The 24,922-nt window shown below is 37.8% G+C and overlaps 1 protein-coding gene across 1 annotated transcript in view; it reads right to left on the bottom strand.

The window, feature by feature from the left end:
- Positions 1-24,922, bottom strand: part of LOC142354519 (uncharacterized) — a 112,355-nt gene that overhangs the window by 14,737 nt on the left and 72,696 nt on the right. The window contains exons 2-9 of the mRNA XM_075406842.1: positions 20,581-20,797; positions 20,036-20,155; positions 15,139-15,331; positions 14,684-14,852; positions 13,134-13,402; positions 12,595-12,769; positions 8,238-8,499; positions 7,427-7,770 (exon numbers count right to left, since the gene is read on the bottom strand). Coding sequence (XP_075262957.1) covers positions 7,427-7,770; positions 8,238-8,499; positions 12,595-12,769; positions 13,134-13,402; positions 14,684-14,852; positions 15,139-15,331; positions 20,036-20,155; positions 20,581-20,797 — 1,749 coding nt within the window. The remainder of the gene's footprint in view (positions 1-7,426; positions 7,771-8,237; positions 8,500-12,594; positions 12,770-13,133; positions 13,403-14,683; positions 14,853-15,138; positions 15,332-20,035; positions 20,156-20,580; positions 20,798-24,922) is intronic.

The raw sequence follows: 24,922 nt of genomic DNA, 5'->3' as shown, positions 1-24,922 counted from the left end.
TCTTGGGGTCAAATTCCTTAAGTGAGGCTGGTAAAAAACTGTTAGAAGGAGCCTTGAAGCTTGTTATTTTATATTTTAAAGGATGAGAACTCTTTATCCGAAGGACTAGGGAGGACTAAAACCTGTGTTTTTAAAATAGATAGTGATTAAAGACCAGCAAAAAAAATTCAAGTAACAGTTTGTAGTAAATAAAGAAGACTTTTTGTTTCAATTTGCTGAAAACAATTTATATAACGTATGGTAAACTTTTATGTTTGTTTTTTAAATGGTGTAAAACATCAATGTTTTTTTTCGAAATAAAGAAACACTCTTTTACGTTGCCGTTCATTTGTTTTTCTATATGTAGAATAAATTTTGGTTTCGAAAGTGGATAATTGCGGTCACAGGCCAAGTGACATGTCAAAAGAAAGTTGAGAATCAACTTCCTAATCAAATCTTTAATGCCAATTTGAAGTGCATATTATATAATTTGATTTGCTTTCCTCTTTTTTCGTTTGTTTTTCTTGTTCAAATCTGTGTTTTCTGTCAACGTGGACACCGAAATGTTTTATTGTATTTGTTCAGGGATTGTGATATTGCCCATTGTAATCTGAGTGATAACATTTGTTTGGTTTTACTGAACAGTATGCACTACGGTTTGAAAAGTTCAAGAAAAGAAGCATATAATTAGTTGTCTATCGTTCAATGTTTTTTCCTGAATCTATAAGAAAATTTGGTAATGCGGCTTTTATTCCACATATAATCTACTTAACGAGAATATTTTCAACCAAAGTTCTACTAACTGGAGATTCTGATATACAAGGAATGCGTGAATTCCGTACGTAATTAGTGTGATCTTTATCAGCTTTATCTTGAAGGATATTTTGGTGCCGTTCTTTAACTTTTTGTGAAAGTTGTACTTCTCCGTTTGATTGGTTTAATAAAACTGTTAAACCTAGGAAATTTTTTAAAATTGCGTCTAATGGTGCCTGTACAGTCAGTCGCTGAGGTTCCTGCGGCCTAATTGTTTTCCTATTTCATGTTTTTCGATTTCTCCTTATTTGTTCTGCACGTTTATTTGTTTTCCTATTTTTTGTGTATTTTTTGTTGTTATAAATCAGAATACAAAGGTAACCTTCAGTTATTGCTTTTATATAGCAAAAAATTTTTGGACCTGCATATAATTTAATGTGTGAAATTTGAAAAATTACAAGATTCGCTTTTTTGGTGTTTTTGTTTAAATTTAAGTACTCTTTATAATAGAAAGACAGTTTTTATGAAATTCGTACGCAGTTAAACTAACAGCAAGGATGAGTTCCGTAGGTGAGCCAAAGCCACTTGGGTTGTGTTAGAATTTCGATCAAACTATAGTCTTAAACTTAGTGAGAATTAGAAAGAAAGTTTGACTTACCAGATTAGCAAGACAAGCAATTTGATTTTGATCAAAGAAATTATATAAATGAATGGTGCTGAGAATCAATATTCGGTTCAAATTGGTGAATCTAGATAACTATTATTAGAGTTAGATTAATTGATGTAAAATCTTCCCAGCACGTATTAAATGATGATGATATCTCCGGAAGTGTGAATGAATTCTTAGAAAAGTGCAAATGCATTCCATTTATGGTTCCCTTTGCGACTGATTTGCAGAAGCAAACCATATTGGGTAACCCTTGCGACCCCCACTATAAATCACGGTGCTAAGATTAGTTTTGTATCTTGACTTTTTCACACTGATAATGGGTATATATACAGCTGATTTTTGAGTCCTTTTTCATCCCCAAATTCAAATCACCATCTTGATCTAATAATCAGATCTCTCCTGTAAATCTCTAAATTCTACTGTAAAATATCATTTTGTTATTCTCTCATTTTTGAGAAATTAATTCTTTTACTTAGTTAAAAACGCTTTTTATTCCGCTTGCGAAAGTCCATAACCCAACAGGTTATGGGCACAGCAATTTTTTAAGTCATAAAATTAATTTCCAAAACAAAACTAATTTGTTGTTGACAGTCATAATCCTTTTCTGCTTAGTACCTTTTCTTTTCACAATTGTTTTGCCTGCTCAAACTTCAATGGATCAACAGACAGTGAAGCTGCTGACCTACACAGGAAAGGCACAGGACTTTCCAATCTGGAGCACAAGGTTTGTGGCGATGATGCAGACGAAGGGACTCTACAAATCACTACTGGGGACAGAGGAGCAAGCCAATGAGCCTGCGCCACTGGCCAATGGGGCAACCAATGATGAGAAGAAGAACCACAAGGTGCTGAAGGATGCATATGAGAAAGAAGTTGCAGACATCAAGGAGAAACGGAACAATGTGTGGTGCCATCTGGCACTGACTCTAGATGCAACAACCCTCATGCTGATGAGACATGACTGTGTGGGAGATGATGGCATTGGAGATGGAGCAAAGGCTTGGAAGCTTTTGCAAGAGAGATTTCAGAGTGTGGAGACGCCGACAGTGGTTACTTTAGTGGCACAGCTTGCTCGACTGCAGCTCGAGGATTCTGAGGATTTGGACAGCTTCTTCATCAGAGGACAGGAGTTGCTCACAAGGCTACAATAAGCAGGGGAAGCAGTCTCAGAGACCCTCTTCAACGCCTTGGTCCTCAATGGTCTGCCAATGAGGTATGAAAATTTTGTAATACAGGAAAGCTTCAACCCGGCAACGAACTTCACAGAGTTGAGGAAAAGGCTGCAGAACTTTCATGAGAGCACGGTGCAGAGACACAAGGGACAAAGTGGTTCAGTGGCACTGGCAGTGAAGCGTGACTTCAAGAAGGGACCCAAGAAAGGAAACTGCTTTGTGTGTGGGATCCCTGGATACTTTGCCAAGGACTGCAGGAAGAAGGAGACAGCACAATGCAGCAAGTGTGGTGAGAAGGGTCACCTAGACAGGGCATGCAAGAGACAAAGAGATGGAGGCAAACATGAGTCAGTGGCAATGGGTCCAACATTGGCTACACCAGACGAGGAATGCTGGGCAGCTCTTACCCAGTGGAAGACAGCAGGCATGCTAGTGGACAGTGGTTGTACAGATCACATAGTGACGAGCATCGATGCGTTCCTGGACTTTGTGCCCATTCAATCAGTGGTCAGAAATCCCAACGGAGAGGCTTCCAGAGTGGTGGGCAGAGGCTGTGTGAGGATCAGCATACCCTCAAACAAAGGGGAATTCCAATGCGAACTCAAAAATGTTCTGTGTGTGCCGGACTATTCTTCAAACCTCCTATCAGTCTCAAGATGCACGGAGTGGGGACATAGCTTCACTTTCGAGAGAGGAAACAGCTGCATGAAACTCCAGAAGGGAACTCGGGTAAAACTAACACAAGAAAATAATTTGTTTTACTTACCCTGCAGCGTTCTAGAATTCAAGATGAGTTCCAACAGCGTGAAACTTGACAGTGCAAGGAAGTGGCACAGACGATTGGGTCATTTGAATCAAGCGGATGTGGTCAGGAATGCACCAGAGACAGTGGGGGAACTCGATGATGTATGCAATGTGTGTGCATTGGCCAAGATCACAAAGACTCCAGTACCAAGAGTGGCAGAGACCCAAGCAGAAGAGAAGCTGGAGAGGGTGTTCACAGACGTGATGGGACCTTTCAGAGTAGAGTCACTGTCAGGGTTCCGGTTCTCCATAGTGTTTGCAGACCAATACACGAAGTTTGTGTTTGTGGACTTGCTTAAGGCAAAGAGTGAAGCACTGGCCAGCCTGAAGAAATTTGTTCTCAGTGTGGGGACGCCCATTAAGCTGAGGCAAGACAATGCGAAGGAGTTTCTCTCAGAGCAGTTCGAGACGTACTGCTTAGATGCAGGCATTCTACAGGAGAAGACCATACCAGAGACGCCACAACAGAATGGGTTAGCTGAGAGGTGCAACAGGACACTGCTGGAGATGGCAAGATGTTTGCTCATTGACTCAGGACTTCCAAAGATGATGTGGGGAGCAGCAATTTTTCACGCAGCAAGGATCAGAAACTTGGTTGTGAGACGAGGAGAAGAAAAATGCCCAGCAGAGCTGATGAGAGGTATAAAACCTAAGCTTCCAATTAGTAAATTATCTATTTTTGGTTGCACAGTCTTCATGAGGAAGAGGGACAGAGAAGTCAGCAAACTTGAACCCAAGGCACTGGAAGGAAAGTTTGTGGGTTACACTGAAGGAGAAAACGGATACCTGGTGTACATACCCAACACACGCAAGGTGATGGCAGTTCGAGATGTGATCATCAAGGAGTCTGAAGTGGGCTCAATCCCTGACAACAAAGAAACGGCGGACCTACTAGATGATGGGTCGGAACTGGGAATCTGCCACCCAGATGATGGTCATCAAGACGATGACAACAGAGAACGACAGGACACATCTACTGCAATAAAGGAGGAGTGGCATGACGCAGGGAGCGTGAATACTCAAGAAACAACACTGAGACAAGAGGCCTCGGATGTTGGAGAAACAGCACTAGATGAAGAATCTACTGCAACAAGAGGGAGTCACAGAGACTCAGATTCACTGGAAGACAGTGACACAGAGACAGTTGGCTTCAATGAAGATGCACTGGAACACGCGGACCGAGCGGAGCCCAGACGAGGGACACGAGCAAGGAATGATCCGCAATTTTTTGGAGAAGTCAGGACCCATCTTGCTGTGACTGAGGGCGACTATGTGGAACCCAAAACAGTCTACGAAGCCAAGCAAGGTGACGATTGGGACCAGTGGCACCGGGCAATGAAGGACGAGGTCAAGGCACTCCAAGACAACGAGACTTGGAACCTAGTGAGACCACCCACAGACAGGGACGTCATACCGGGCAAATGGGTTTACAAAGTGAAATTGGGACCCAGTGGTCAAGTGGACAAATACAAAGCGCGCTATGTGGCAAAAGGCTTCAAACAAGTGGAAGGACTGGACTACTTTGAGACTTTTGCGCCTACCTGCAAGCCAGAGACATTCAGGATTCTACTTCAACTATCAGCGAAGCAGGGCCATGTGAGTCACCAATTTGATGTCAAGACTGCTTTCCTGCACTCACCAATCGAGGAAGAAGTGTATCTGGAACAGCCACAGGAGTTTGTAAAACGCGGATCAGATGGGGAGAAGTTAGTATGTCGACTAAATAAATCAATTTATGGTTTGAAACAGGCTGCTAACAACTGGTACAAAGAGCTGGCAGACTTCCTACTGAGACAGGGGTTCACCAGAAGCAGGAACGATCACTGCTTGTTCGCAAGATCAGAAGCAGAGGATCACACTTTCATCTTGGTCTGGGTTGACGACATCATAGTAGCATCAAGAAGTATGACAGTGGTCTCTGATGTCAAGAAGGCACTAGAAGCAACCTTTCACATGGAAGACAGAGGGAGACTACACTGGTTTCTGGGTCTAAGAATCAGACGAGAAGAGGGCAAAGTCACAGTCGACCAAGAACGCTACATAGAAACAATGCTTGAGCGTTTTCAAATGGATCAATGCAAACCGTCAAGAACTCCAGCTGATTTGAATTTGAAACTTCAGATAGCACAGAACGGAGACGAAGAAGTGGACCAGAGGATCTACAGAAGCTTGGTTGGATCACTTCTGTATCTGGCCAAACAGACGAGGCCAGACATCATGTTCACAGTCAACATTCTGTCCAGACACATGAATGCACCTACCAATCAACACTGGATGTGCGGAAAACGACTTCTGCGATATCTTCAAGGTTCAAAAGGTTTAAAACTTACTTACACAAAAGAGGCTAGTTATGATTTAGTGGGGGAAAGTGATGCAGACTGGTCTGGAGACGTGAACGACAGAAAATCAACAACGGGCTATTACTTCAAGCTCAACGGACGTGGCGCAGCACTCAGCTGGGGTGTCAAGAAGCAGGCCACAGTTGCTCTTTCTTCATCAGAAGCAGAATATCAGGGCATGGCAGCAGCAGTTCAGGAAGCACTCTACCTGAAACAACTTCTAGAGGATTTTGGCATCCAAGAGAAACGTCCAATAGCAATTGGAGAAGACAACCAAAGTTGTATCAGACTCTGCCAAAACCCAGTCATGCACAAAAGGAGCAAGCACATCGAAACAAAGTTTCACTTCATCCGGGACAAAACAAAGGATGGGACTATTTCAATTCATTACGTTCCTACAGACAAAATGGCAGCGGACATCTTCACAAAGTCCTTACCCGTTTCGAAAGTGGAAACATTCAGAGCAGTTTTGATGGGAACAGACTCTACGCAATCAGCTCACGTCTGAGTGGGGGTGTTAGAATTTCGATCAAACTATAGTCTTAAACTTAGTGAGAATTAGAAAGAAAGTTTGACTTACCAGATTAGAAAGACAAGCAATTTGATTTTGATCAAAGAAATTATATAAATGAATGGTGCTGAGAATCAATATTCGGTTCAAATTGGTGAATCTAGATAACTATTATTAGACTTAGATTAATTGATGTATAATCTTCCCAGCACGTATTAAATGATGATGATATCTCCGGAAGTGTGAATGAATTCTTAGAAAAGTGCAAATGCATTCCATTTATGGTTCCCTTTGCGACTGATTTGCAGAAGCAAACCATATTGGGTAACCCTTGCGACCCCCACTATAAATCACGGTGCTAAGATTAGTTTTGTATCTTGACTTTTTCACACTGATAATGGGTATATATACAGCTGATTTTTGAGTTCTTTTTCATCCCCAAATTCAAATCACCATCTTGATCTAATAATCAGATCTCTCCTGTAAATCTCTAAATTCTACTGTAAAATATCATTTTGTTATTCTCTCATTTTTGAGAAATTAATTCTTTTACTTAGTTAAAAACGCTTTTTATTCCGCTTGCGAAAGTCCATAACCCAACAGGTTGTGGCCTGGGAATCCCAGACCGAACAAAACACTCGGTTTTCTTCACCAAAATGAAAGCACAAAAAGTTTTGAACGCACGAAAGTCTGGACATAAGCATGTTTCGGCTGGGACGGTCTGGACAACCCCACTTTCGGTCTAGTATTTCAGCCTGGATAGCCATTCGCTGACTAGACGAGAAACTTTCTGTAAATTTACATCATAAAATAATCGCATTGGCTAGGTTTTCTTGCCATTGTTTAATACGGATTAAACATTCACTACGGATTAAACATGTTCTGACCTCAAATGATATTGAAAAACTTTTCACAAGCAACAAAATAGTGCACATTTTCATTATGGCACAAAATTTACTCTTAAAAATCTTCATTATCATCTCAAACATTTGTCCTTTTTCCGTCAGTTGTGTGTCAGATTACCCAAAAGTTGCACTGATCGAGCTAAGTAGACAAAAAAACAGCCAAGATCAGAATCAACCTGCGACCAAATCTTTCATCTGATTTTGTTCTGAGGACTTGGACACCCTGTCAAGAGGATCTCGTCAGAGCTGAACTAGGTCGCAGGTATGAATGGTATGAAACAAAGAAAACTAACCATTAAAACTGGACTCAGTGGCAAATATTTGAGCTCTTCCTTTTTCACCCCCATATACGTTTGTTCACTTGAAGGTCTGTCATCAAAACCAGCAGAGGTTGTAGTAACATCACTCAAAACAGTTCCGCATGAAGACTGCAGTTCACTGACCTCTGTTATTGACCCCAAGTGACCTCTAGACCCAGGAGATCCGTAATTGTTCGACATGTCCGAAGGGTACTCGCCAGGAGATCCCTGGCCTTGATCCGACTCCCCGTTCTCAAAGTGAAGATCCAGGTCTTTCCGGTCTCTCCTGGAGGGCGCTGGGGTTTCGGCGTGATCCAGTAAAGTCACAGTTCGAGATCCTGATGAGATACAAAAGATGTTGAATTTACCACCAAAGTCTGTAGGTAACCATGCATTAACTCTGACATTAAAAGGCCATTTTATTAGCCACTTTTTTCACCACAATTATGTTGCTAATTTTGTATCGTTCGTGTGTTCAAAGGAACATAAATTTTAAAATTTTGGATCTTTTCTATTTGTGTCCCCCATCTTAGTGGATCCGTATTATTTGCATCCCTCAGACGCGCTAACCATATATTTATTTAATATATTTTGCTGTTTAATGACAATTGCTCTCTAACTGAGGAGAGCATAACGTTCTGGGGGGCGCAAACGGAGAAGATACAATTTTTCATTTAGCTTCCAGAATGAGGTCATATACCAAATAAGACGTTGATTTTTATCTACTATTGCTAGCAGTACACTCGTTCGTTCTATGTTGCAACGTGCGCTCTATTTCAAGATTTTTGTTCCAAAATTCACTGACCTTGTCCACTTCCACTCGCGTCTGAGTTCTTGTGAACGACCTCCCTTCCAAGGTCAAGGTCATCGTAGTGCATTCCGAGTGAGATAGAGGGCATGGTGCGTGATCTCGACTTCCTTTTTTCGCCGTTGATAGGGGAGGGGGAGGTTGTTTCACTATTGCCGTCTGTTCCAGTGTCATTATCCAAGTCAATACTGGAAGCGTCAAGAGGAAACGGTTCGTCCAGGTTTGAGAAGTCCGTTGATATTGTTGCAGCTGCCGTGCTCTTAAATTTCAACATTTTAAATCAATCTAGAAGCTTCTAAGGGGCAAAAACTTGAACATTGGTCCAATTCTTGACATTTGGGCAACGCCTGCAGGCAGGCATTCCCCAAAAATTAGAGTTTGGCTCCCGAAAACTAGCTGCCACAAGTTGGAAGTACAATTGCGCCGGGAAAATTTTGCGTCATGTAAGAACGAAAGTTTGTATGAACGGAGCGGAAAATCCGAAAAATATTTCTACAACCATGTTGTTATCGACATAGATAATCTTCACACATTGGCGCTGAACATTTACTGCGAAAACGCCATAATCAAAGTAAACTTAAAGATACTGCTTCAAAACACAAGAATATGGAACGAAAAAGGCACGTGGAAACAATGTAATAAAGGAAAATTTTGAGGACTAAGAGTTTTTGAGAAACAAAAGAACAACAAACTAGAAAGACTAGAAAGAAAGCAAGTCGAGGCCCCCAACCAAGCACCCCAATCCCCCAAGAGGCATCAGCATTGTAATTAAGGGAAAAGGCTCGTGCAGATAGTAAAACAAGTTCTTCTTTTGAATCTGGGCTCTGCCAAATTGACTTGGGACGTCTTCGCAACCATTTTCACAGAAACCGAATGCTTAGTTAATGCACGCCCTTTGACGCACGTCAGAAGTGACAACCAAGACGAAGATCCACTAGTACCAATTCTTTTCCTGATTGGTCGAGCTTTCCCTAACATACCAGCCTGTGTATTCAACGAGAACCCTTCTTTGAAGACGAAGACTTGGACGCAGATCAGCAAACGACAGGAAGCAATATGGAAGAGGCTGGTCCTAGAATACTTGAATGCTCTGAACGCCCGAAGGAAATGGACCAATTCAGAAACAAACTTGAAGTAAATGATGTTGTCTGGGTACTGGAAGAGTGAACTCCTGGCGGAATTTGGCCCCTAGGACACGTAACAAGGACTTTCAACGGCCCCGACCACACTGCTGAGTCATGTGAAGCAAAAACCGCTCTAGTTCTTTTGACTCGCCCAGCTGTGAGATTAGCACATGTTTTCCCAACAACCAATCCAGCTAGGTTAGGTTAGGTAGGGCCCGAAAATGTTATCAACATCGATAATCTTCATAAATTGGCGCTGAACACTTACTGCAAATACGTCATCATCAATATAAACTTAAAAACACTGATTCAGAAGACAAGAATTTGGAACTAAAAAAGCACGTGGAAAATATAAAATAAAGTTAAATTTTGAGGACTACGGTTTTTTTCAGAAACAAAAGAAGAACAAACTAAAAAGACTAGAAAGAAGGCAAGCCGACGCCCCCGACCGAGCACCCCCAGAATTTTTGGCATTGTCACATGTTTCCTGTTTTCCTCCCAATTTTATGGCTGGTGTTGCGGAATTCAAGTCCCTCAAGATTCCAGGGGTCTGGAGGTCGCTTGTGAAAAAGATCTTCTGCTAAGCACCGGGAGTCTATTGCTAAAGCGCTAAGATAAAGTTTCGATAAATTTTATGCATTCGCAGGAACTGATCTCTCAATCAAGAAGTCAAGAAGACATGGCTGAGGAGACAAAGGAACAATGTTGACACGTTGTGAAGTTTTTTCGCGTTGTACTTTTTAGAAGAACTCGAAAAGAATCCAGATGTTTTCATATGCCTGTTGCCAAATCTATTCAAACTCTTTTTAAAATGAAGTAAAAGACAAAAGATTGAATTTTTTTTAAAGATTTTTTTGAGTATCAGCTTCAACAACTACTACTAATAAGTTTAAATGCATCCTAATGTATAATTTTTTTAACCAAAAATATTAAAATACTACTGTATTTATTGAGAAGTTTAGTTAAAAATTTTCCATAAAACTTTTAAATCTCTTTTTGTCAGACTATACGCCGCTAGGATTTGAATTTTCTTTGAATCGTTGTCTTGGATTTCGCTCGACACAATTAACGTATTTCAGTCTACAAGATCACAATTCTACCAAACATACGGTCTTCGTACAAGAGTGCCTTCTCTGTATTATGTATGAGGTATCTCTTTAAATAATAATTTTCATGTGGAGACCTGTTCATAAATCATAATGAAGGTTGACACAAAACTTTTTCCAGTTTTAGTTCAAAATTAATTAAAATTATTTTGCAAAATTCTTTGCGTCGGAAAAATCAACTGCTAATTCAAAAAGCAATCGCCTTTATATCTTTATCTCCTTATATGCAATTCGTGTTCGAGTTATAGTTTTGTGTTTTCTTTCGCTTAAAGATTTTTGTTTAAAAATTTTATATCTGCCTTCAAAAAATTTGACATGTTTTTTGGAAACAAGCCAGTTGAAATACGGTTTGAGCATTTCAGACAACTGTTAGGGCTTAATTGGACTCTATATCAATTACTTGAGCAACTTAATTTCGCAAAAATCCGTCCAATTTTAGCCTAAATTTCGCGACATTTTGTCATTAACAATTACAAAATTTCTTGCCGTTTGATAAATTTTTAAAGTCTAAAAGTAATTCGTGATAGAATCGAGTATCGTTGCTTAAAAACTGAAAAGACTTTGCAGAATAAAACAGTTTGATCAGCATCAAATCACAGTTTACGGTATAAGTTTTACGACAGATTAGGACACTGTTGTTCAAATTTGAAAATCATCCTTCAGTCAAATTTTGTTGAGGCGTTGTTTTGGATTGGTAAGTTTTATTTAATTAAATTTAATGTGCTAAAATTTTCTGATTCGACGGAATTAATGAAACTATATTCATAATGAACAGCTGAAACTATAGCACGTTAACTTTTATCGTATTGGAAGTCATCGACAACGAGAGCTGATCCTACTTCGAGGCAGAACTGAGCTTTTGCATAACTTTGAAAAATATAGAACAGCTGTGTTTATATCCTTAGGCAATTGATGTTGCGGTCGCCAAATACACAAAACCTCCGGCACTCTTCTTTCATCAACAAGTGAAAGAAGGGTGGCGGAACTTGATACGGCAACTCCTAGCATTTTGTTTTTGTTTCAGGTTTTCAAGTTGCGGTAGCGAGCTGCTTCAACAATAAATTATGCAACTATTGTTACCACTACTGGGTTGATTAATAGTTTCCCCGGATCTTTTCCATTTGTGCCCTCTCCAGCTTAGTGGGTGCATATTAACTGCACCCCCAAACGAATGTGTCATATTTTTACATAATGATTTACTATGTAATATCACGTGCTCTGTAATTAGGGGGAGCATAACGTACTGGGGGGCATACTGGAAAAGATCCAGTTTCCCAGTTGTGACGCACCACCCAAGCCAGCTCTGATAAGACCGACTTTGATAAAAAATATTTTATCAGAATAAGCGATTAAAAATGATAGTCATTAAACTAATATTGGAGACTCCCGAGTTGTGGTCTCATTTGTTTCTATCGATGAATTAGCGTAACTTCTTCAGTAATCCACGGATAGATCAGAGCAAATTCAGAGCAAAAATTTAGTCGATAGATCATAGTAGTTTCATAGAAAGCAAAGATCCCATTATTCGATCTTAGTAATTTCATAGAAACCGAAATTTCCACCGGTGGAACATAGTAAATTTTTGGACGCTGAAATTCCTACCGATGGATCACCGTAATTTCTTACAAACGTTTCCGATTGGCTGAAAATGGACTCGCTTTCACGCTTTATGATTCTGTTTACACTGCAAATTTACAATGTATTCAATTATCATTAGGCAGCAAAAAACTGTGACTATAGCGCAGATAGCTGGCTCTTCAACAACAGATTATAAGATGGATTCCTAGGAGGAACAAAGTCGCAGTTTGGACGTAAGCAGATTTTTAAAGAGACAATAGAGTCGAGAAACTAACGTTTATTTGTGTGCATGCATTCGAGTGTTTATGTAATTTCTATGATCCAGTAAAAAATCAGAGATATCCCATCGATAGATTTACTATGATCAGAGAAAAAGTGGTATTGAGCCATCGATAGTTCACCGATGGTGTTGTTATGAAATTACTATGATTCATCGATGAACTTCAATGGGAGCCCAAGACGGGCTATTGCAATGCTTAATTGTTTTATAATCTTGTAATAATACGTAAAAATCTCGTAAAAATACGTAATGCAGCCTGTACTAACAAGGGGAATTCCAAAGTCATCTGAAAATTTTCGGGGCTTCGTATGATCACTTGTTCCTTGTTCTGCTGGTTCACTTTCGTCTTGATTTTCGTGATCACCTGAGATTTGAATCAATTCGTCATTCATTTCTGGTTCCACTGTGACAATTGTGTCCTTGTTGTTGCTTTTATTGCTCCTATTTGCCAAAAACGTTGAAAGATTTAGTTATTTGAAGTAAAACTTTGAAAAAATACAGTGAGTGGAAAACTTGAAAAATAGAAAAGGATATCGAAAACTCATTCCTGTAAATTCAGTATTTTTTTTCCATAACGTTTATATCAATTATATTTTATCCCGGGTTGAGGTTTTTGGGTGAATTTTTGTAAGAAATGCGGTGAATGCGGTGAAAAAAAAATTCTCGTATGATTACAAATTACGTTTTGATGTTTCTGTCGATTAAAGGCTCAAAATGAACACAAAGCTTATTTACAAGCCTACAAAAACAACTTTGACTTATTATAAGTTGAAAGTATATTTTGCGCAAGAGAAAAAAGTTCAACGTGTTTGCTGTCGTTGAAGTTGATGTTGATGCGGCGTGTACTGTCCCGCCCGTGTTTGAAGTTTTTGTTGTATTGTTGCTTGTGTTATTATAGAAGAACTCTTCGCTCGCGTCGAAATACTGTGACTTGCATCTCTGGCTTCGATCACTGCTGCTCTTACTGCTCTGGCTAGCTTGATTCTTGCTCTCAGCACTGTCCGAATGATTAAGTCTGTTGCGTTTTTTAGTATTGTTTCTGTTCACAACTTCCGTGGAGCTCTTCTTCCGTACCTGTGATCACGTTAAACGAAAAGTTATGAGCGTTATATTATTTTGTCATTAACTTTTTCAAAATAAACTGACCAAATCATTTGAAACGAGAATTTTGATCAAATAGTGCGCATCAAATATTGCAAATCAGATTTTTAAGTTTTTTCATTCATTGTCTAATATTTCAGTAAGGAGTGAACTAAAACAAAGCAGCTAGACTGTCCGTAGAATGATTGTAACTATTGATATGCAGACTTTTGTGCGTTCAAAAAAATTAGTGCGTTTCGAAAGATCCTATGTCCAGATTTTCGTGCGCTCGAAACTTCCTATGACCAGAGTTTCGTGCTTTTCGAATAAAAAACGTTATGCTCGTACAAACTTGTGCAATCATGTTTAGAATATCGTGCGTTCAGAAACACTTATTTCCAGACATTCTTGCGTTCATGTCAAATAGCTAACTCCATTCTCATTCATATAAATTGTACATAGCAGTTTCATAAAGCATTCATTTAAAGTAAAGATATTTTAGGGTAATGTTGAGATGTGACAGTTAAAATTCATAAAACGTGCTCGATTAACATATTGATTGAAAAGAGTGCCAGACATCGAGTTATTAAATCTTGATTTCTTTGCAATTTCAGGAATGTTTTATAGTTATAGGTGTAAAATTGTTGAAAACAAAGAAAATGTTAGATGCAACTGTACTTTTCCAGCGTTCGAGGTTTTGCAACTTTTGACTTAAGTTAATTGATGTTTTCTTTGTATAAAGCCTTCAGTTTGGGCATTCATTCTAGTACGAATGTGTAGAAAAACATGAACATATCAGGTTTTGGAATTTTCGTTTCCATTCAAAAGGTTTTCTTGTGCTCAAATTTCACTATGTTCAGACTTTCGTTCGTTCAAAGTTGCCTGTGTCCAGACTTTCGTGACTTCAAAAACATCTATGTTCAGATTTTTGTATCTTCATTTGCTTTGCAGACCGTGTAGTTTTGAACGCACAACGCCCCTGATGCGTTCATTTTGGTCGGGACATATCGACTTTCAGTCTGGCACATCACTTTCAGTCAGGTGGAGTCCAAAAAACACCCGTTAATTCTTTAATATTCAATCTCTGACGTCCTCCAATAAGTACCTGATCTCCAATGAGTGAGGATATCAAAAACGATCTGGGGTCGGAACATTTACAAGAAGTTGAAATGTGAAAACCAAGAGAAGAAAAAATGATACCAGAAAATCTGCTGTGTAATCATGACTCTGTCGCTAAATTGCGCTAAATTTTGACAAATAACGAACAAATCTAACATCCAAGTTATTTGTAGACGTAGTTGGTTTCCCCATAAGGGCGTCTTCATAACTCTCATCACTCGGAGACGTACCCGAGTTACCATTCGGTGAGGCTGGGGGACTCTCGGCTTTCGGAGGCTCATAGAAGGAATCGGGGTAAATGAAGCCATTCTGAGCATCAATATACCTAAAATAAATATTAAAATTATTATAAAAACACAAATTTTTTTTGTCCTGAATAAATATTTCACAAAAAGAGAGATATGTTAGAACTCAATAACTGTTTCATTATAACATGCTCGCTTTCTGAAGAACATTAAAACATAAAAATTGAATTCATTAGCAGACATATTGAGAAAAGTAATGAAAGCTTGATTATAATTTCATGGAAAACAGAATCAAAATTTGACAGAGAAAACTGAAACACCGTTTTTGCAATAAAGTGATCTTTCATAGTTAAGTTTCGTTCATACCTTATAGCCTGGAGTAGTTTCTTGGTGGGATGCAGAAAATTGACGAGTATCAGGATGAGAAGAAGATCGCTGGAATGTAAAATGTCTCTGGTTGGATCTCTGGCCTCTTTGAACTCAAGGATCTTGTTCTTCACAAAGATTATGGAGCAACTCGGGAAGATTTTGTCAATCCTGGCTGTCTGAGTCACTATTTCTAAAAGGCCGTTAAAAATGTTCGCATTTGGTGATTGATTCTGTTGATTAGCCGTTTGAAAAGCGTAAAGTTTTTATCAGGGTTTGTGTGTGTGTGTGTGTGTGTCTGTGTATGTGTGTGTGTATGTGTGTGTGTGTGTGTGCGTGTGTGTGTGTGTGTGTGTGTGTGTGTATGTTTGATGTCACCGAGCCCAAAAAAACTGCAAACCTTCTTAATTACAGGTTTTCACAGCTAGGAAAGTTCATATTACAAGATGAAACTTGCGAAAATATCGAAGACTTTGCGGGTAGATCAGCCAAAACTTTTTCGATTAGATGTATTACAGAATTTGAATGCTTACAGTGCATTAAGAAACTCAATAGAAACAAACCACAGGAACCCTCAGTGCTACCCCCCTGGGCCTTAAAAGATGCAGTTTCTGTAGTCAATAAACATCTATGTTTCGTTATAAATGAATGCATAAACAACTCTACCTTCCCTGAGATTCTAAAAACCGCTGATGTAACACCAATTTTTAAAAAGAACGACCCCGAGGAACCAGACAATTACAGACCTATATCAATAACACCCTGCATTTCAAAAGTTATTGAAATCTTAATCAAAGAGCAACTGACAGAGTACTTACAAAAAAACAAACTACTAAGTCGCTCTCAATACGGATTTAGGAAGAAACATTCTACAACTGACGCTCTCGTTTACACTACTGAATTTGTAAGACATAAAACAGATCAAAACAATATTGTAGCTGCTGTCTTTCTAGACCTTTCAAAAGCATTTGACTCAATAAACCATGTTATCCTTTTAAAAAAGCTAGGAAGATTAGGTGTTGACTCTAAAACCATAAAACTAGTAGAAAGTTTCATCTCGGAGAGAAAACAAAGAGTTCTGATTAATAACGTAAATTCAGATGAGATTACTCTAGAACGTCGTGTGCCTCAGGGGACAGTGCTTGGTCCTCTATTGTTTAATATTTTTATTAACGATCTGCGAGATCGAATTGATAAAAACTGCGAGGTGGTACAGCTTGCGGATGATACATTACTCCTTGCTACCGCTCCTATACAACGAGAGTGCAAAACAATTAGAGAAAAAAATGTAATTCTGCTGACCAAGTATTTCGCAAGTCTAAAACTACAACTGAATCCATCAAAAACTGAATTCATACTATTCAGCCGCAACATAAATTTCAGCGAATCTGAATCAATAAAAATCGGGAACGAAATTATTGCAGAGTCTGAAAGCGTCAAGTATCTTGGGGTACATATTGACAAAAATCTCAGTTTCCAAGACGAAGTGAAGCATCTTTTAAAGAAAATGGCGGGTGGAATTAAAACAATTTATACACTCCGTAATCGGATACCAACGTTTCTAATGAAAACGGTTCTGAACGCATTTGTCATCAGCCATCTACACTATTCATTACTGTTAATTCAATCAATAGACAAAAATTTGCTTATATCGCTTGAAAAGCAACTAAATTGGGCCATTCGTGCTTGTTACTCTAGAAATAGAATGCACTCAACAAAAGATCTCAAGATAAAGCATTCTATTCTCCCTGTTGAATAATTAATCAAATTGAAAAGAACCACTTATATGTGGAAACTGAGAAACTGTCTTTTACCCGCGTTTAATCCTTTAGATGTCACAACCGTGCCCACTTGGTGCATCAGACAAAACCTTAAAAGCTGTGACATATTTTTTGAATACATATGTCACACTCAAAAATTAGAACGTTCAATTATAAAAACTGCATCAAAGGATTGGAATTCACTTCCTAAAGAACTAAGGGGTTTGGAAAACAAAAAAAAATTCCCAAAAGAAATGAAAAAGTTTTACATTAAATCGTTTTTGATAATAAACAATATACAACTTATGGGTCGGTTAGTTGGAAATCTATCAGATTTTAAAAAGTTTACTAAACCATGACTCAAGAGTCAACACTAACTGGTCGAGCTAAGAATTAATTAAAATTAATTTAATTACACTTACATACTAAAATAAATAACCACACTCAAGGCAGTATTATAACAATTGTTAAACACTCTGTTACTTGTTATGACTGTTATGGTTAATAAAGTGTTTTTTTTGGGTGTGTGTGCGTATGTGTCCGTTCGTGTGTGTGTGTGTATGTATGTATGTGCCTGTGAGCGTTTATGTGTGTGTGTTTGTTTTTGTATGTGTGTGTGTGCGTGTTTGTGTGCATACGTGTGTTTGTGTGTGTGTGTGTGTTCGTGTGCTTGCGTGTTCGGGTGCGTGCGCACGTGTGTGTGTGTGTGTGTGTGTGTGTATTTGTGCGTATGCGAGTAACCTTGTATGTCAGCATATGTTGTGTGTATTTTTGTGTGTATGAATCTTTGAAGGATGTGCACATTTGAAGTGTGTTTATGTGTTTAAGGTAGATGTGAAGGCGAGAAAACCCTGTGTGTATGTCAATTTTTTTCCAGATTGTATGTGTGTACAATTGTGCGTGTTGCTGTGTGTCTGTGTAGTGTGTATACGTTTATGTAAAAAAAATTTGAGTCAGACGCTTTTTGAGAAAAAGGATATGCGGGGGTGATGTACGTTTCTGTGTCATTAGGTGTTTGTGGGTGTAAGTGAAGCAGGTTTAGGCAGGTCACAATTCGCGAGTGTTTGGGTCAAGTTGAGTGCTTTGGTTTAATATAGTAAGTGCCTGCCACTGTTTGAGAGAGAAAGAGAGGATAGTGCGCTTTTGAGTTTGTGTGTGTCGTTTGTGTGTGTGTGTGTTTGTGTGTGTGTGTGCGTGTGTGTGTGTGTGTGTGTGCGCGCGCGTGTGTGTGTGTGTGTGCGTGCGTGCGTGCGTGCGTGCGTGAGTGCGTGTAGGTTACCTGTATGAGTAAATGAATGTGTATGTGTAGTGCTTGTTTATATATTTGTAAAATTGTGTGTTTATGTTTATAAGTACTCAATGATTTTTATAAGTTATTTTTTCCTGTGCTTCATTTTTCCTGAGCTTCAATTTTCTTCACTTTCAGCTTCCCTTGTCCAGAGGAAATAGCTTTTTATGTGGTGATTTTCCGTTCCAATATTAAAATTTAAGACTGGAAAAGAAATTAATTTCAAAGGAACAGCGTATTAATTGCTGATCCAAAATTTGTAGTAATAACAAATTTTAAAATTGTTTTTATTGCACAAATTTAAGAAATGAACAATATTTTTAAGTGCACTTTTGGTTTAGTGAAGAGGAATAATTTCTAGTACGGGGATCTTGTCACAGGAGGAAGTGTGCATTTTACAGGCCCTAGAAACTAAGATGGAAATTGTGAATTTCATTTATATTTGAAACAATTATCAATATTATTAATTGTCGTATGTATTTTTGTGTGCGTGCGTGCATGATTGTGTACGTGTGTGTGTGTGTGTGTGTGTGTGTGTGTGTTTGTGTGTGTGTGTTTGTGTGTTTGTGTGTGTGTGTTTGTTTGTTTAAGTGTGAGACGTTATTATGGGAAGTTAATTTTTTGAACTGCGCTTAAAACTTTTTTCAGTCCTTGGTTTGCCATTGCCATAAACTTTGCCATTGCCTTAATGAGTCTAAAACCTGATGCACCAATTTTTTAATTAAAAAAATCTTTAGATTCATATGGCAAATCAAATTATCTTAAGAGCTATCATTAGTGTAAGCATTAATCTGATTCTTAATCCCTCGAGACATTTTTATATATTTAATTACTAATTAAGTTTTTATCTTTTGTGGCTTATGGTCACGTTGTCAACAAAAACCAGCAAGTAAACCACTGATAAATTGGAGAACATTTACTCAAGCAACCGAAACATGTGGAGCGACAGCCCTGAAAGCATTTCTTTGCACTATGACTGATGTTGTAAGTTTCGATTGGTCCATATTTACATATAAAATTTAATAAGGGGTTCTTTTTTCAATATTATGGTAACTTTTTCTTGCTTACAAAGCTCTAACATAATTTTTTTCTGCAACAAAAATGTGCTGTACCGGGTTATTTGTCTCTTTCACGCACCGTGAAAAGAACTGAGATTGAAAAATCCCAACAATTTTTTTCGGACTTTACGTTGAAAAAATATGTAGTATCTCTAAAAATATGCCTAATGATCTTGTATAATTTTTCTTTAGTTGGCAAATAGTTCTTTCTGCGAAACAATTTTTTTGTCACTATTTTCCGCCGAAAAGTGGTTCAAATAGCCGAAAGTATTGTTTGACGAATTTTGCAAATCGTAATTAATTACCTAAGACCTTTGTTTACAAAACAAATTTCTAAAGAGCCATAACATTCGTATTCGCTGGTCTGCAAATTTTTTTCCCCCACAAACAGTAGTACAATGACTTGGATGTATTAAATTACTATTTATGTTTTAATTTCTGTCTGTAAAATTGGGAAGTTGTTGAATTGCATGGCGAAAACAAGTACAGGTGCGAACTCTTGGGCTAGCTAGAAACCGCCATTTGTGGTGTAATTTTGCATCTGCTGTCTTTAGTTATCAAGAATTTTGACATCCAAAATGACAAAGTAAATTTAGCTCAAATGTATTATTTATATTTAAAAAAATTTTATTAATTTATGGGAGAGCATGTAAATGTTGAGCCATATGGAGGTAATTTCTGTTTTGTTTTTGTTTAAATTAATAAGTTGCAATCCCAAAAATATTATAAATTTCTATCAAATTTTTTCTAACTTTTTGTGAAATATGGTCTACTCGGGTCTTATGACTCACCAAGTATGTCTTTATATTTTGTGGTGACGTTGAAATTGACCACAAACTTGTCATATGCTTCCAACATGAATGCCTGGTCTGTGAAGAAGAGGTACTCCCAGATCTCCAGGAAACAACTCACTGAAATAAAAATATCCCTAAAATTTAATCTAAAATCACGGAACCTCCGTTCATAACTTAAGAGGGTCTGCATCATTGATGTGTTCTTGGGTCGCAAACTTCAGCCTGAGAGCCCTACAGTCTTGCATGAAAATGGAAGCTGTATTATTGCTCTTCAATTTTTTTATTATTTGATGACAAGGGCAAAGTTACACCCTCCCCGGTCCTTTCTCTCCTCCGTTCACCCCCAGGCAGAACAATAATCACTGCAATTAATAATATGATACTAAAATTTTCTATGGTAACGAACTCGCAGTTGCTAGCCCTTTACTTGAACAGGCTGAATAAATTATAACAAATTCAAACCCTTGCTTTTAGTTCTTGCACACACCCATAACAGCAAATGTCAACAAAAAAAGAGTATTGAGAACATTAAAAGGATTTACCTGTGTACCAAGCCTCCCTTTGTGCATTTGGAAATCTGGCATCGAACTCCGGACATAATTTGCACCTGGACCCTTGGGTTCCACCCACAGAGTACTTCATTGTGGGTCCAATAAACCACACTATGATGCTGTTCAACACGTGTAACTTGCGATGCAGGAAGTCCAAGTCTCTTTTGTTGTCAAATGCAACGTAGAAGAAACCAACCATTTGAACAACCTAGTAAACAATATTTGTTATTTATTAGTTAAGAGGTTTGGCATCATATATTCGCACTTTCCACGGTTTCGGCCATGCATTTTAACATCTTGTGGACCCTAGTAGTTAAGGAATTTGAAATATTGCAAAAATCTTGCAAGAGAACTGACATGCATAGTTTTTCCATTTTTCTTGCAAATTTCTTGAAAGAATGGAATTGTTCTGGCAAGAATCTTGCAAGAATTTGAATTCTTCTCGGAAAAATCTCGCAAGGTTTTGAATTCTTTTTTTATCCGCAGGGTTGGGGGTTCTCATCGAGCTCAAAAAGATGAATATTAAACTTGAACTAGCTGATTTTGAAAGCAAACTGTGTGGCACAATTAAGTTGGTGTGATGAATTGGGAAACATCAATAATAAAAAATTTCAAACAGACGGTTTCACTATAAAAATTTTGTTTGAAAAAATAAGAGAAAAGTGCTGAAAATAATTGTTTTCGTTGTTTTTTAGATAAATTTAAGTTGAAAAAAAAAGCATTTGAATAGTGCATTAGAATTCAAAATTTTGCAGGAAACTTGAAAGAATATTGCAAGATTTCATATTCAAACGGTATTTTGGAAAAAGTCCATCCGAGTCAGTTCTGCGAATTAAAATTCGCTTAGGAGTCAATTCATCTGGTTTTCACTTTAAGCTTTGAGTTGTTTAAACATTTGCTTTGAGCTTAGTTTACTAAACTACCAAAAATACTCGAAAAAAGTTTCCAGATTTTAACATCTTGAAAGATTCTCGACAGATTTTGAAGTTGGGCTGAAAATTTTTCATGGATTTCAGTTTATTCTTGTTTAAACACTAATTTGCGTCAAAGTTGTTTTCTAAATCATTAGTATCCCGATTTAGTTTCATGCCTGGGTTACTATCTTCTAAGATTCCTGCAAGCAGATTGCTAGTTTTGAATCAGCTTCCAAGAATATTGCAAGAATTGACTTCAGGCATTACTAGGGAAAAAACGGAAATGAATGGGTAAAATTAACTCCTTTGATTACTAAATTTGGTTTAAAGTTAATAGTTGCAGATTATCATTTAGGTTTTTAGAAAGTCTTAAGAACTTTAGCATCACAATTAGACCATAATAGCGCTAAAAAAGTTTCAGCTCATGATTTAGGATGATCAAAACTGTTCGCACGGAAAATGTGATAAAATAATTATTTATCAAAAATGGAAATGCGCGTTGAAAGGAATTACCGCAACGTTTTCTACAGTCCCTAGTTGGGTTATTGATAGCAATACCATCATTCAATTTTAATGGAAGTCGGATTATAAAAAATTAGAAGTAAAGCCAATTGAGTTATTGCTTTTTGCGAACGAATAACGTCTATTCCAGTGAAAAAAGTGACCGCATATTGTTCAATCAGATCGAATGGGTAGCCAGCTGTAAAGTTTTTTGTTGAAATTGCTAGTTCATCGCAATTGCTTTGACTTCTATTATGGATGATTGGTGATTTTCATTAGTTATTTTTGCACAAAAATTGTGTATAATGAGAGCAATAATAAAACAAAAGCAATTTCTGCAAGGCCGTTTTTATAATATTTTAATTTGCTTTTTCTCAGGATAAGATCATTGACCTAAGACAGTTATGGACTAGGCGAACTATCCCAGGTTGAGGTCCCAGACGGAAAGTCGATATGTCCAGACCGTCCCAGACGGAAAGTCCCTATGTCCAGACCGTCCCAGACGGAAAGTGCCTATGTCCAGACTTTCGTGCGTTCACCAGACCTTCTTGCGTTCATGTACAGACTTTCATGCGTTCACCAGACTTTCGTGCGTTCATGTCCAGACTTTCGTGCGCTCACCAGACTTTCGTGCGTTCATTGCATTCTTCTTGGAAAAATCTCGCAAGGTTTTGAATTCTTTTTTATCTGCAGGGTTGGGGGTTCTCGTCGAGCTCAAAAAGATGAATATTAAACTTGAACTAGCTGATTTTGAAGGCAAAATGTGTGGCACAATTAAGTTGGTGTGATGATTTGGGAAACATCAATAATAAAAAGTTTCAAACAGACGGTTTCCCTATAAAAATTTTGTTTGAAAAAATAAGAGAAAAGTGCTGAAAATAATTGTTTTCGTTGCTTTTTGTTAAATTTAAATTGAAAAAAAAAGCATTTGAATAGTGCATTAGAATTCAAAATTTTGCAGGAAACTTGCAAGAATATTACAAGATTTCATATTCAAACTGTATTTTGGAAAAAGTCAACCAGAGTCAGTTCTGCTAATTGAAATTCGCTTAGGAGTCAATTCATCTGGTTTTCACTTAGTTTAAACATTTGCTTTGAAATTAGTTCACTAAACTACCAAAAACACTCGAAAAAGTTTTCCAGATTTTAAAAACTTGAAAGATTCTTGAAAGATTTTGAAGTTGGGCTGAAAATTTTTCATGGATTTCAGTTTTGTTCTTGTTTTTAAATTGCGTCAAAGTTGTTTTCTAAGTCATTAGTACCCCGATATAGTTTCATGCCTGGGTTACTATCTTGCAAAATTCCTGCATGCAGATTGCTAGTTTTGAATCAGCTCCCAAGAATCTTGCAAGAATTGAACTCGCGCATTACTAGCGAAAAAACGGAAATGAATGGGTAAAATTAACTCCTTTGATTACTAAATTTGGTTTAAAGTTGATAGTTGCAGATTATCATTTAGGTTTTTAGAAACTCTTAAGAACTTTAGCATCACAATTAGACCATAATAGCGCTAAAAAAGTTTCAGCTCATGATTTAGGATGATCAAAACTGTTCGCACGGAAAATGTGATAGAATAATTATTTATCAAAAATGGAAATGCGCGTTGAAAGGAATTACCGCAACGTTTTCTACAGTCCCTAGTTGGGTTATTGATAGCAATACCATCATTCAATTTTAATGGAGGTCGGATTATAAAAAAAATAGAAGTGAAGCCAATTGAGTTATTGCTTTTTGCGAACGAATAACGTCTATTCCAGTGAAAAAAGTGACCGCATATTGTTCAATCAGATCGAATGGGTAGCCAGCTGTAAAGTTTTTTGTTGAAATTGCTAGTTCATCGCAATTGCTTTGACTTCTATTATGGATGATTGGTGATTTTCATTAGTTATTTTTGCACAAAAATTGTGTATAATGAGAGCAATAATAAAACAAAAGCAATTTCTGCAAGGCCGTTTTTATAATATTTTAATTTTATTTTCTCAGGATAAGATCATTGACCTAAGACAGTTATGGACCAGGCGAACAGTCCCAGGTTGAGGTCCCAGACGGAAAGTCGATATGTCCAGACCGTCCCAGACGGAAAGTCCCTATGTCCAAACCGTCCCAGACGGAAAGTGCCTATGTTCAGAATTTCGTGCGTTCACCAGACCTTCGTGCGTTCATGTCCAGACTTTCGTGCGTTCACCAGACTTTCGTGCATTCATGTCCAGACTTTCGTGCGTTCACCAGACTTTCGTGCGTTCATGTCCAGACTTTCGTGCGTTCATGTCCAGATTTTCGTGCGTTCGACAGACTTTCGTGCGTTCACCAGACTTTCGTGCGTTCACCAGACTTTCGTGCGTTTATGTCCAGACTTTCGTGCGTTCATCAGACATTCGTGCGCTCACCAGACTTTCGTGCGTTCATGTCCAGAATTTAATGCGTTCATCAGATTTTTGTGCGATCATGTCCAGACTTTCGTGTGCGTTCATCAAATTTTAGTTCGTTCATGTTATCAGTTGGATGCAATTGGAACTGAAAAATTTTGAAATGACACCAAACTAGTGCACATATTGAAAATTTACTTTTTAAAAGTAATTTTCTAGACGGTGGACCAAAAATTCCATAACCCAACCTAGGTTTTTGAGTTCTTGCTGTAATTTGTTTCAAATTATTCGTTCAGTTTTTCAAAAAAAATCAGTTGGCTGCAAGTGAAGATCGAAAGTGTTGAAAGGAGACAAATGTAGCGCAAATATCAATATTTTTTATCAGAACGATCAGTACCATGAACAGTATGATCAGCATGAGCAGTATAGTCTGCATGATCAGCATGTTCACAAATACATTCATAAATAAATACATACATACATACATACATACATACATACATACAAACATACAAACATACATACATACATACAAACTTACATACTTACATA

This window comes from Convolutriloba macropyga, chromosome 15, assembly GCF_964194025.1.
Source record: "Convolutriloba macropyga chromosome 15, txConMacr16.3, whole genome shotgun sequence".
NCBI classification, from domain to species: Eukaryota; Metazoa; Xenacoelomorpha; order Acoela; family Convolutidae; genus Convolutriloba; species Convolutriloba macropyga.
The sequence above is the reverse complement of the archived record's forward strand: the minus strand, read 5'-3'. Positions and strand labels throughout refer to the sequence as shown.